Source organism: Sitodiplosis mosellana, unplaced genomic scaffold (genome assembly GCF_009176505.1).
Source record: "Sitodiplosis mosellana isolate CC-2019 unplaced genomic scaffold, AAFC_SMos_1.0 Smas_scaffold_30, whole genome shotgun sequence".
NCBI lineage: Eukaryota > Metazoa > Arthropoda > Insecta > Diptera > Cecidomyiidae > Sitodiplosis > Sitodiplosis mosellana.
The window spans coordinates 4,393,614-4,404,864 of NW_022595272.1; the positions used below are offsets into that span (position 1 = coordinate 4,393,614).

Genomic DNA, 11,251 nt, shown 5'->3' on the forward strand with positions numbered 1-11,251 from the left:
TTAGAAAAAAAAATGTTTCGAACAATGAAGAAATTGACGTGGATCGAATTAGACCACTGAATAAAAAATTTAGATTGAGAGTTTTTTTTTTATTAAATAGCGATTTTAGAAGAAATATTTTTAGATTTCAAAACCAAATCTATTCCTCTGTTAAGAAAAACGATTGATAAGCAACGAAATTGTCATAGGTCTGAAAATTAGAGATTTGAAAAAAATGGTCGGCTGGAAGATTGCGTATGAACAAGAAAAGTTCATCATAATGTTTTGACTTCAGTATCAACAGCAGAAAAAAAAAACAGAAGTTCAGATTTGATTTTCGGTTTGTTTGTTTTTTATATTTATTTCTTAGCATTTGTTGCAAGCATACTTAAAAAAATGTCATAAATTAGTACGATTTCGAGCCTTAATATCTATACATTCGACGATTTATTATGAGATGTGAGCGTGTGATCAATTAAATATGTAATAAAATAGGCGCAATTGGCGAGTGTTGAGATTTTTGTTACTTCGACATTTCGAAATATTTACCGAATTGTCTTTTGGCAAATATGAAAACATAAAATTAATGTGAGAAATGTTTCGCAGGACGAGCGAGCGACTAGATTATTACTTTTTTGATCTTCGTGGCAATATTGGTCCATCATTTATGTGACTTTTTTCTTCATTTTTTTTCCTTCAAATTTCTTATTAATAAATATCACGAAATTTTTCTTTAAATCAATTTGTGTCACATAAATGTTTTATATAAAAAATATTTCACCTTAATTATTATATCACAATTCTTTGATTTTTTTTGAACGATGATGATTGTGTTCGGCACAGCCTTAAAACGATGATGATTGTGTTCGATTGAATCACGCAGAAGAATGGTGGCAGCAATTAAGCAAGAAGCAAATAAAATGATCGACAGTTTAATAATTTGAAATGATGCGAGCTCGCGATGGAATGTATCGGTTGTTCATTTGGAATTCGGGTGGCACAGTTCTAACTTCATAGTCATTTGAGTTGCGTGACAGTGTTCTTAGGAATTCATCCAATGTTTTCGTATCGATGTTTCCGTTGAGAAAAACGTCATGGTATCGTGGATCTTCGGTGGTGACCGTTCCAGCGGGTGCATTGGTAACGGTTTCTGCATTTGGTTGGAAGCTAATGAAACGAATGAATTCTCTTGGCACAACTGGTGTTTTGAGCAATGAATCTGAATCACTTGGTTTTCGTTCCGGTTTGTCATTCGAACAATATGCGTAGATGTGATGGTCGGCACATTTATTCATGCAACATTCGTTGACAATGCCACGGCGAACCCTACGAGCTCGAGTGTATGTCATATGACCACCTCGACTTTGGCATATCCGATCAACTCTGGCTACCAATTCTCGACCGCACGACTTTCGCATTCCAAATCCACCGTCTTCACTGCCATTCACTTTCACCGGCTGCGCCCACATCGATGGAATCGGATCAATAAATAACAACAGCACCAGAACTATCAACCATTTTTTCATTACACACATCGAAAAAACGTTTGTCGAACTTCCAAAATTCCTGCAAAATATAAAATTTATGTTGATTTTAGCACAAATCTTTACGAAATATTTTTTTATTCTCATTTTTCTCATCTGAAAAAAATATCGATTTAAAAACTGTTATCAAAATACTAACATTTTAGATTCTATTTTGGTCAGTTAATTATGTTTTGTTTGAAAATTTGAGTAAATTTTGAGTGTAACGAGTGATTTTGTGTAAAGCACATTCAGAATATGGTTTCAACTAAAGGCGAGTCAATTGCTTGGTGTCTTCAAGACGAACTGTTTTCTACTGATTCAATTGAATCGAATGGCCTATCTCTTATACTATGATCGGTTGTGCCGTTAGCTGCGCGAGTACGCAGTTATCGCTAGCGCTGGCGCATACACCGCACATAGAACGCACAAAATGTAAATAAATCAAAATTTTGGGCCAACGACGACAACGGCGACGACTACCATCGAATCACCCAACGAATGTGTGTGAATAGACCAAACAAAACACAACAGACAATAACGATCCAACCGATTATTACAAATCAGCGGCGCTGCTACTGATTACGCTGCACTTAATTGCAATCGCATCACATTTCACTATGTGTACACCAATGTATATCGCGCACGGAACCCATACGAACGAATAAAGGAACGAACAGAAAAAAAAAAAACAAAATAAAATTAAAATGTTTATAAAACCAGCATCAATTCTGATTCCAGCACTCGCATTATCACGTGAATTTGTTCGCTATTCTGTGTCTTGTCTTTGCGAATCGTGCTGCTTCGTTCTATACGATAAGTCTTAATCATTTTGTTTCTCACATCTAACAACCGTGTCGAATGTGATGTGTGGTGTCCAGTGTGTTGTTGTCGTCAACACGTCACAAGAAAGTCACAATAAACAAGCGTGCAACCGCCTGAGGTAGTGATTCAATCTATCAACTCTGATAATTGCCCTTTTTCAGAAGCTACTACCTTACTACCGGGCAGCTGCAACGTATCACCTCAAATACGAAAAGCGCCATCTGCACATATTTGACTATTCAAAGTGAACTAGCTGTCATAAGTATCGATGAGTCATCGATGCTCAATTTTGGGTCATTAACGGTACATTGAAAATTGCAAAAGTGCCGTTTATGACCTAAAATTGAACATCAATGACTCATCATTACTGATAACAGCTAGTTCACTTTGAATAGTCAAATATGTGCAGATGGCACTGCAAAATCGTTCATCACTGACAAACGTCAAATTAGTATGGAAAGAAGTCAATGTTGCAGCCTCCTGCTTACTACTGTCGTAATTAATGGCCGCACCTGTATCCCATTAACGATAATAATTGCGATAGCCTAGAGAGCAAAATGTGACGAAATTTTACAACACTTTCCACAAAGCTCAAAACCATGAAATTGCAGCATGATTTTTTCGGACTTGAAACCTATACAATTTTTGCTGAGAACATGGAAACTGGGTAAAAGCAATAAGCACTAATCTTCTAATCAATTTCCAATGATTTGACTTCTTTTTAATGAAAAATATGCATTGAATTCCTTGTAATACAACACTTTGACTTACATCGACAAATATTTTAAATATAGCAACAAGTTAAGCTCTAATGTAATAGATTTTTCCCATTCTACTAGTATATACTTTCACAACCGAATACTTTCCAGCAATATAGCATTGGTTTTCCCCTTGATTTTATTTGGTTTTCATCCCATTTCTAATCAAAATTTAGATGAATCATTTTAACTTAGTTGGAATCAAACTTGCTGTTCAAAATTCATTGGACTACACAAGGGACTAGACTAAACCATCATTTCATTCATTCGGTAATATTTGGATTGATGCTTGTCCTGTACTTCTATTTTTTTTTTACTTAGAATGGTACTTAAACGCATGTCAAATCCAAACCATGTTGACATTACAGGAATATTTATTGCTTGAATAAACATGTAAAAACAAAACATTTTTGGATATTCAGTGATCAGTCCGTAGTATTCTTCTCTCAGTAAGCGAAAAGTTTTCCTAATTAAAATCAAGAAAAACCAATCGGAAATGGCGTTCCATATGCACAGAGTAGAAAGGTTTGTAGTAAATTATAACTTATTTCATTTACAGCATAATTTTTATCTGTATTAACTGATGTTTTTCCGATTTTCGTTCTCAAAGAAAGATGTGTAATCCAATATTCCACAAAGATGTCTCGTTTGAAGAAGACAGATACAAAGGTTAGTTTTAATAATAATAAATAATTTTGTTCTTTTTTCCTTTCAATTTTCAATAATTTTCCTTTTTTTTTCAAAGTCATAGCATCAGAATGCAGTAGAAAAGCAATGAAAGCAACGAAAAAAACGAAAGTAAAGACAATGAAGCAAAACCAATTGGCTGACTTATACTTAGATGATATCACGGCGGATATAAATTTTGTTTGTGGATTCGATGATTGTGAAAGTCCAGAATCGGTACCGGCACACAAATCGATATTGTCTACCTGCAGTACTGTACTGAAGACAATGTTTTTCGGATCGTTGCCAGAAACGGGCGATGTTCGTTTACGTGATGTCACTGCTGATGGATTCAAGAAGTTTCTTCAGTTCTTCTATTTGGATGAAATGGATGTCTCCATGGAAGATGTGGCCGAAATTGCTTACCTGGCCAAAAAGTATGATGTCGACGAGTGCTTTAAAATATGCATACAATTTATAATGCAAGTTGCTGCATTAGATGACTTGTGCGATGCTTTTGAGTTGGCATTACAGATGGATATTCCCGAACTGAAAGCACATTGCGAATGGCAAATCACGGAAAATCTTACGTTTTTCCTCAACACAGAAGAATTTCCGAATTGTAGCACTGACGTTTTAAGGTCGATTTTAATGAACAATGAGACAATCCATGGCAAGGAACTATTCATCGGATGCTTGAATTGGGCTCGAAATGCTTGGGAGCGGCGTCATGTTGGAAAGAAAGCAACATTACATGACATTCGAAGCCAGTTGGGTGAACACTTTGATTTAATCGAATATGGTTCAATGCCCAATCCAACAATTACTTCGCTCCTAACGGAATATTTTGAGTTTTTTACGGACAAAGATCGCAAAAAGATTTTTATTATCATGTCAACAAAATATCCATTACTTTGGCACAATGAAAAACAGTCAACGATTGAGATTCAAAGTTTAGAAAATGGACACGAGTCACGCATCAATGCAATCGAAGTGACCTCTTTTCGATCGAGCACAAAAATTTGTTTAGTCGGATTCAGTTACGCGAAAATATTCAACACGTCAATCAATGAATTCAAGTATGGTTGGGTGAGTTTGGTGAAAAAACCATCGAATCCAGATGATGAAGTGGAATTGGTTTTGTATCGGCAAAAAGTCAGTTGCATCACGCGCTGCTATCTACAGATCTACGATTATATTGATTTTCCTGCGTTTGGAGCGATTGTCATCGAACCGAATACTGTGTACGAGATTCGAATCAATTTTGAAAAATGCAGTATGGATTACACATCGATGAATAGTTTAATTCCATCCAACGATGTATTTCCACTGGACAACAATGAAATACTCGCGATTCAAAGTTTTGGACTAGTAAAACAATTATCCTTCCGAGTCCTTGAAAAATAGATTGTGTATTTTTTAATAATAATAGCTTAGGCAATTATTTATACAATTTTCTCAGGAATAATTCAATGTAGTTCTTTTAGCTATCAAATATATCTTCTTTTCAATAAGTCCAAAATAGTTTGTTTTTAATTTTCCTTTAAAAACGAAAGAAAATCAATTTGAAATTAAAGCAAACGAGAGAGAAAAAAAAATATGATGTCAGAAGTGGGATTCGAACCCACGCCTCCGAAGAGACTGCAGCCTTAATGCAGCGCCTTAGACCGCTCGGCCATCCTAACATATGAATGCTGAGCGTGTCTTTTGGAACGAAATTTTTACATCGAATTTACCTCAATAATTGATGTTATTTATTTAAATGAGGAGAATCCACCTGTTTTATCACAAAATAAACAAAACTGTTGTTCAGCATTAGTGGTTGATCAAGGTTGACGCACAAAAAAGATGGTACACATTTCGTAAACAATTCAAAAGCTCACAGTTTCTTATTACAAAGTTAAAACATTCAGTTTGAATATCAGCTGTTGTATGAATACAGGGACAATAAACTTATGTTTTTGAATGATTGAAATTCAGTGTTAATTAATGCTAGAATAGTTTTGTTTCAATAAAATATATCAATATATCAATTCTTGTTGATATAAATTTCGATTCAATATGAAATAGAAAAGGAATGAAAGTTGATCGTGAACCAATATACTGATAACGGTGAATTTCAAATGCACGACCCATTGAAAAAGAAAACAAAATATCAGAACTGATATTAAATATCAAAAATGTCCATACAGCTTTCAATCATTAATATCTACGTTATTCAATTTCTTTGGTTCAGTAAAGTTGATTTGAATAAGAATTATACACGTTGTATGTGTTAAGAATGAAAAAGACAAGCTTTGCCAAAGAGTTAGGTAGGAAAATTACACGTTGGACGATTGATTTTTCGGTGAACTACATGCATTTGACGCTAATTCGTACACATCGCATACATTTCGCTATGTTAACGCAATATGTGGTACTCGGTAGGAAACGTACGTTTCACGCTGTACGAAAAACACGATAATATCTCTCCAGCTCGAACAAGTTCATAAACATGGTTTGTTATGACGATTGTCACAGCTGTATCGAATGTGCGTAATATAAAAATAGATCGGCATGTGCTTCGAGTACGTATAACACTGCATTGAAACGCACGATACTCATATGTTAGGATGGCCGAGCGGTCTAAGGCGCTGCATTAAGGCTGCAGTCTCTTCGGAGGCGTGGGTTCGAATCCCACTTCTGACAATAATTTTTTTTTTTTCATTCAATTCGCAATTTTTCATCGTAAACATTAGGTTATCATCGTCGAAAGATGTTTATAGTTTATTATTTTACGCAATAAAAATTATTATAATAATAATTGCATTGATTTTTTGCTGTTTTTATTGATTAAGACGGTATTTCAACGAATACGGAACCAAAAGAAGACGACACTTGTTATGATGATACAATGTTGGAACACACAAAAGCTAAAAATAAGCGTAGATAGACAGACACGTATGTGTCGTGGACAAATAAAATACACTACTACATAAATACAGATAATTACGAATGGAAAATTGAAAATAAATTGGCATTGAGATTGACGTTTGATCGGTGCATTTATTTTATTTTCATTAGACGGTTTAGCATAGATAATGGATCTTAATGACTGTATTCTAATTTCCATTGAACAATACTGTAAACTATTACCTAAATGGAAAACCCGTATAGTTACACGCATTCAGACACGACATGTTTCTCTAATTGATCAACACATATTCATCTAATGTATTGGAATACTTTCGTTCCGAACAAAATGACACGCAATGATAAAGGGAGAAAAAGATAATTGACTTCTTTTTTTTCAATAAAAAGCAAGTATGATAATGAATTCATTTTTTAGGGATGTTGCAAATAATCGCTGGAATTTTATTTATATTTTTAATAAATATTTGAAAAAAAAAGTGAGTAGACTGATACACACATGTGTGTATTTAAATAGAAAAATACAAATGTTAACCTGATAGAAGTTATCGCATGACAATTCATCTTCTTATTTTGTCATCTTCGTTTCCTTCTTTGTTTTTCTTTGCTATACGAAATGTGCACAGTTAGCATGAGCATTTTATTACGACGCAAAGTCTAGATTAAACCATTTTTTTGTGCGTTTTTTTTTTTGCAATACCGTAGGAATTTATGAATTCCTCTACCATGATCATTACAATTTTGAGAATATAGCAAAAAATGGCTTTCTAGAATCTTATCTATGGTTTCGACTGTTTCTATTTAATTAAAGGAAGCAAAAAATAAGAAAGAACCAAAATCAATCAAACTAAAAATATCAAAAGATTTTTTGCACCGAACATTCGATTGCATTTTTTTTCATTTTGTTTACGTTTCTGATTTTATTTCTGATACGTTTTTCTACTCGTTGGAGATATTTGCGATAGTGAAATAATAGCTCAAAAGGAATTGATTAGTTAAAAGGGGTGATAAATACTACTATTTCTGTTGAGTATTCCCTGGGACAAACCGGAACATATGAATGATTTCCAAGTTAATCACTCTCAATGAGAGTGCTTCCTATGGTTGTAGTTGTTTCAATGCAATGCAAATCACGTGATTAGCCATAGAAATTAGCACGAGAATAACGATTATGGAAAGTACACGTCATTTTTCTGCTTTCTTTACTGCTCCTTATTATCCATCGGGATGTCTGTGAAATAATTAGACATAGCGTTTTGCTTAGCGAAGCAGTGACTAATTGAGCTCGTAGCAAAAAAAAAAACATCTTTAAAGGATTAAATTAAGTAATTGCCGATATGAATAGATACGAGGAATAAAAACGTAGAAAATAATCGTAGATTTATCGCCTTATTCACTGGATTTTCAATTTTTATTCCAACATTGTAATTTTCGTAGAAATTGCGTTCGACTAATTGCATCAAGTGATTGGATGATTTATAATGATGTTCGTCTCGTCGTGAATATAGAATTTGCTTGAATGTCACTCTATTAACTTGCCAATTTGACATAATTTAATCTAGCGTATAATTACACTTTTGTGTGGAGACAATTTCGTACGTAGTTTTATTTCTTGACTGCACACAAAGATGAACGAGCCCAAGTGAAGGCACGTGTGAATTCAGATGAAATGAGATTTCACCTTTACTCTGTGTAAAAAAATCTCGACTTGATATTGCTACTCAAAAGCATTTCGCTTCTAAACACTTCGTTTGTTGCGAATAAATGGCACATCAAAAGGATTAAGGCATTGCTCCATTGAATCAGACACAAAATCGCAACATGTGTACTACAAAGCGATGTTATAATTCACTTCTCACTGCAATTTAAGGCAATTGACATTCCTTGTTCCTGAATTGGTATGACGAAAAATGCACACGCTATGTTTGATATCATTTTGTAATTCGTTTCGTCTTCTTTTTCCCATTGACCTTTTTCGTTCCATTGACTGCTACAATTTTCGGCAGTTCACACGCGCCAGCAATTTTTGATATTGGTAATGCAATAATTCAATTCAATCCAATCAATTAATGAAACAAATGGCTTTGTCGCACGAAGGAGAATCGTTTGTGAATTCGGTAATCGCTGGCGGCACAAGCGCCAACAAAAAGCGCCGTACGTATCGACACATGCATCCAGGCTGATATATCATGATATGGGCTATTGACATGATCTCTCTCTTTCTGTTTTCATTTCTTTTTTCACTTTTCGTTTCACTTTCCCATTCTCTCATTTTCGGCTAAAGTTATCGACGCTTTGAACTTTTTTACTTCTGTTTTGCTGGTTTTTCGTCTCTCGCATAAAGCTCCACGGGACAATGAACTTGGCCAAACTGATTAGTGAACAATCACATTTGTTGTTGTACAGCACAGCACAGCACAGTATAGCACAAAGAGCACCCGAATCGAAGCATAATAATGTTTTTGTTGAAATTTCTTTCGGATATTAGACGCAGATTAATGCGTAAGTCTTATCGCCGGCAAGCCAACTACTAAATGTTCGCAAAAACAGCTGCGAAACGCAACGAACTCGATCCACTTCAAATGTGGTTTGAAAAAAAAAAAAAGACCTTGACATTGCCATTGTCGGTGCGTATCAAATGAAATTTCGTCTCTCCAGTTGATTGACCCTTTTCCCGCTTTTTCCTTTAAAAGATATTTTTGGCGATGTCTTAAAATAGATTGTAAAGCAGTTAGGAAACACCAGAAACAAAAACATAGCGGAACTGTTATATGGAATTGATAACGCATAACAACGAAATTTGACTGGCTTTTGCTAACGATACAAAACCTATCTCGGCCGTTCAGCTAACTCCTCTTAAACTTTATTGTTACGGACTGTGCTTGTGGGATTGTCATGTTTTATAAATAACAAATTTACATGCAAATTTAGAGAATGGAGGCAAAACTGGTCGGATCCGTTCTAATGCATTTATTGGTTAGCACACATCTTATCGTTCCGAGAACTGCAGTTATAAAACAATGCGGTCATTTGAGTAGTTAAAGTTTATGAGGCCAAATAAAGTGTTAGTTCTGGTCTTCTCTGTGCATAACAATTCTAAAAATGGACGAGATTTAGATTAAGCATTTCAGCCTTTTACCCTGAACTGAGACACTCTCTTTGCTACACCATCCATGAAATATTGTTATTATGATTGGAGTAAACAAGTTTGTCAATACGGTCAAACGGATGGTATCGACGAATATGGAAATGGAGCAAATTGACGCTGTGTGCAGTGGAAAAATGGGAGCGAATCGCAAGCAAACTAAATTTTTGAATTGATATTTCGAATCAGATTGGGGATTTTGGGACAAAGCACCGAGTGTGAGTATGTGTGTAGATAATTGATTTGCTGTGATGCCGAATATTCTTGTTTTCTTCTAATCGCATCGATGCGATGAGTTCCCCATACCGCGAATTGATCACAAGTTAAATCAAGCAATTAAAGTATGCGATATGAAATTCACGCTTCATGTAACACTCGAAATGAGAGAGAAACAGATTGACGATAGAAATTTATTCATTTTACAACCGCAGTTTTTGTGCGAATGCGGCAAAATCGCGCTCTTTTTTCCTCGTTATTTTAAGTGTGACTGCGTTTCGAGTTATCTACCCAGCCTTTCGACAGATCGCCAATTCTCGCGTTTTTTCTTTCACTCTAAATCGGCATATCAGACATGTTGATGTAGTAAAAATTTGCTAGACACTTCATAATACTTTATAATAATGCAAATTCGGCAACGCAAACATCTAATAACAGCAACAAAAATGTCGAAAGTACCGTTATGACGACCTTTTGACTCAATCTCTAGCTTTGATTAGGATGCCTCATTTTTTTTTTTAGCAAAGTGAATGATGAATTTCAAATTTCTAAAAATAGCAATCTCATTTGTACCAAATTTGAGGTGGGTGAAAACATATAATTGAGATTATTCATACATTTTTTTCAAAAAAATTTCGGTTAGGTCAAGAAATATTGCCTTTAAACGATGATTGGGGAACTAATTTTTTTTTATCTATGGTTGTCCTGTGAAATGACCGGACACAAACAAGATCGATGCTAACTAGCAAAATGATAATGAATTTCATCCTATCTTTTCACCTAATTTGCTTATAAATAAATCTCTCACATTTGAAAGTCTGTAAAGCAGATGCCAACTTTCCGAAACACGTACTTTATTGGAAAAGAGCACGGGAAAAGGAAATCTAAGCATCGACACATGATTAAAATGAAATAATCACAACCTTGAATGTGATTGAATGTTTTGACTTCACATTAAAAGAAAAAACGATACATTTTCTCCCTATCAACAAGAACGACGGAGGCGTAAGCTATTTTTTTTTTATATCCATTTGCCGATAGAAAAAAATGCGTGTGCTTCGTTAGCCAGCGATGATTTCATCGTTAATCCATCCATCGCAAAATGAACAGTTGCACTTTGTATTGAAAGTGTCTGATTTCATGGTAAACAATGTGTGCATGCCTCGATAAAGTGACGAAGTATATTGAAAAATCCAATGTTATCACTTGCGCGCCGCATTTAAATCGAT

The 11,251-nt window shown here is 34.8% G+C and overlaps 2 protein-coding genes and 2 non-coding genes across 6 annotated transcripts; 2 read left to right on the forward strand and 2 right to left on the reverse strand.

The window, feature by feature from the left end:
- Positions 1-327: 327 nt before the first annotated feature.
- Positions 328-1,910, reverse strand: LOC129569076 (uncharacterized). Its single transcript, XM_055447480.1, has 2 exons — positions 1,663-1,910; positions 328-1,545 (listed from the first exon to the last, which is right to left on the reverse strand). Coding segments are annotated over exons 1-2 (636 nt in total). The 5' UTR covers positions 1,665-1,910; the 3' UTR covers positions 328-911.
- A 1,536-nt stretch (positions 1,911-3,446) lies between these two features.
- Positions 3,447-5,201, forward strand: LOC129569065 (BTB/POZ domain-containing protein 3-like). Of its 3 annotated transcripts, none has more exons than XM_055447463.1 (3): positions 3,447-3,610; positions 3,696-3,754; positions 3,831-5,201. In XM_055447463.1, the coding sequence occupies exons 1-3, from the start codon at positions 3,582-3,584 to the stop codon at positions 5,156-5,158; spliced, it is 1,416 nt and encodes a 471-aa protein (XP_055303438.1). In that variant the 5' UTR covers positions 3,447-3,581; the 3' UTR covers positions 5,159-5,201. The 3 variants fall into 3 exon arrangements, with proteins under 3 accessions (XP_055303438.1, XP_055303440.1, XP_055303439.1); XM_055447465.1 differs by having other exon boundaries at positions 3,541-3,610; positions 3,700-3,754; XM_055447464.1 differs by having other exon boundaries at positions 3,552-3,610; positions 3,837-5,201.
- Positions 5,202-5,354: 153 nt separating this feature from the next.
- Trnal-aag (transfer RNA leucine (anticodon AAG)) lies at positions 5,355-5,436 on the reverse strand. The gene has a single exon. It is a non-coding gene; the product is annotated as a tRNA-Leu (tRNA).
- A 921-nt stretch (positions 5,437-6,357) lies between these two features.
- Trnal-aag (transfer RNA leucine (anticodon AAG)) lies at positions 6,358-6,439 on the forward strand. Its single transcript has one exon. It is a non-coding gene; the product is annotated as a tRNA-Leu (tRNA).
- Positions 6,440-11,251: the final 4,812 nt, after the last annotated feature.

Coding starts and splice junctions, on each gene's coding strand:
- LOC129569065 (XM_055447463.1), top strand. CDS start 3,582: ATGGCGTTCCATATGCACAGAGTAGAAAG. Junction 3,611..3,695: donor CATATGCACAGAGTAGAAAG/GTTTGTAGTAAA, acceptor TCGTTCTCAAAG/AAAGATGTGTAATCCAATAT. Junction 3,755..3,830: donor TGAAGAAGACAGATACAAAG/GTTAGTTTTAAT, acceptor TTTTTTTCAAAG/TCATAGCATCAGAATGCAGT.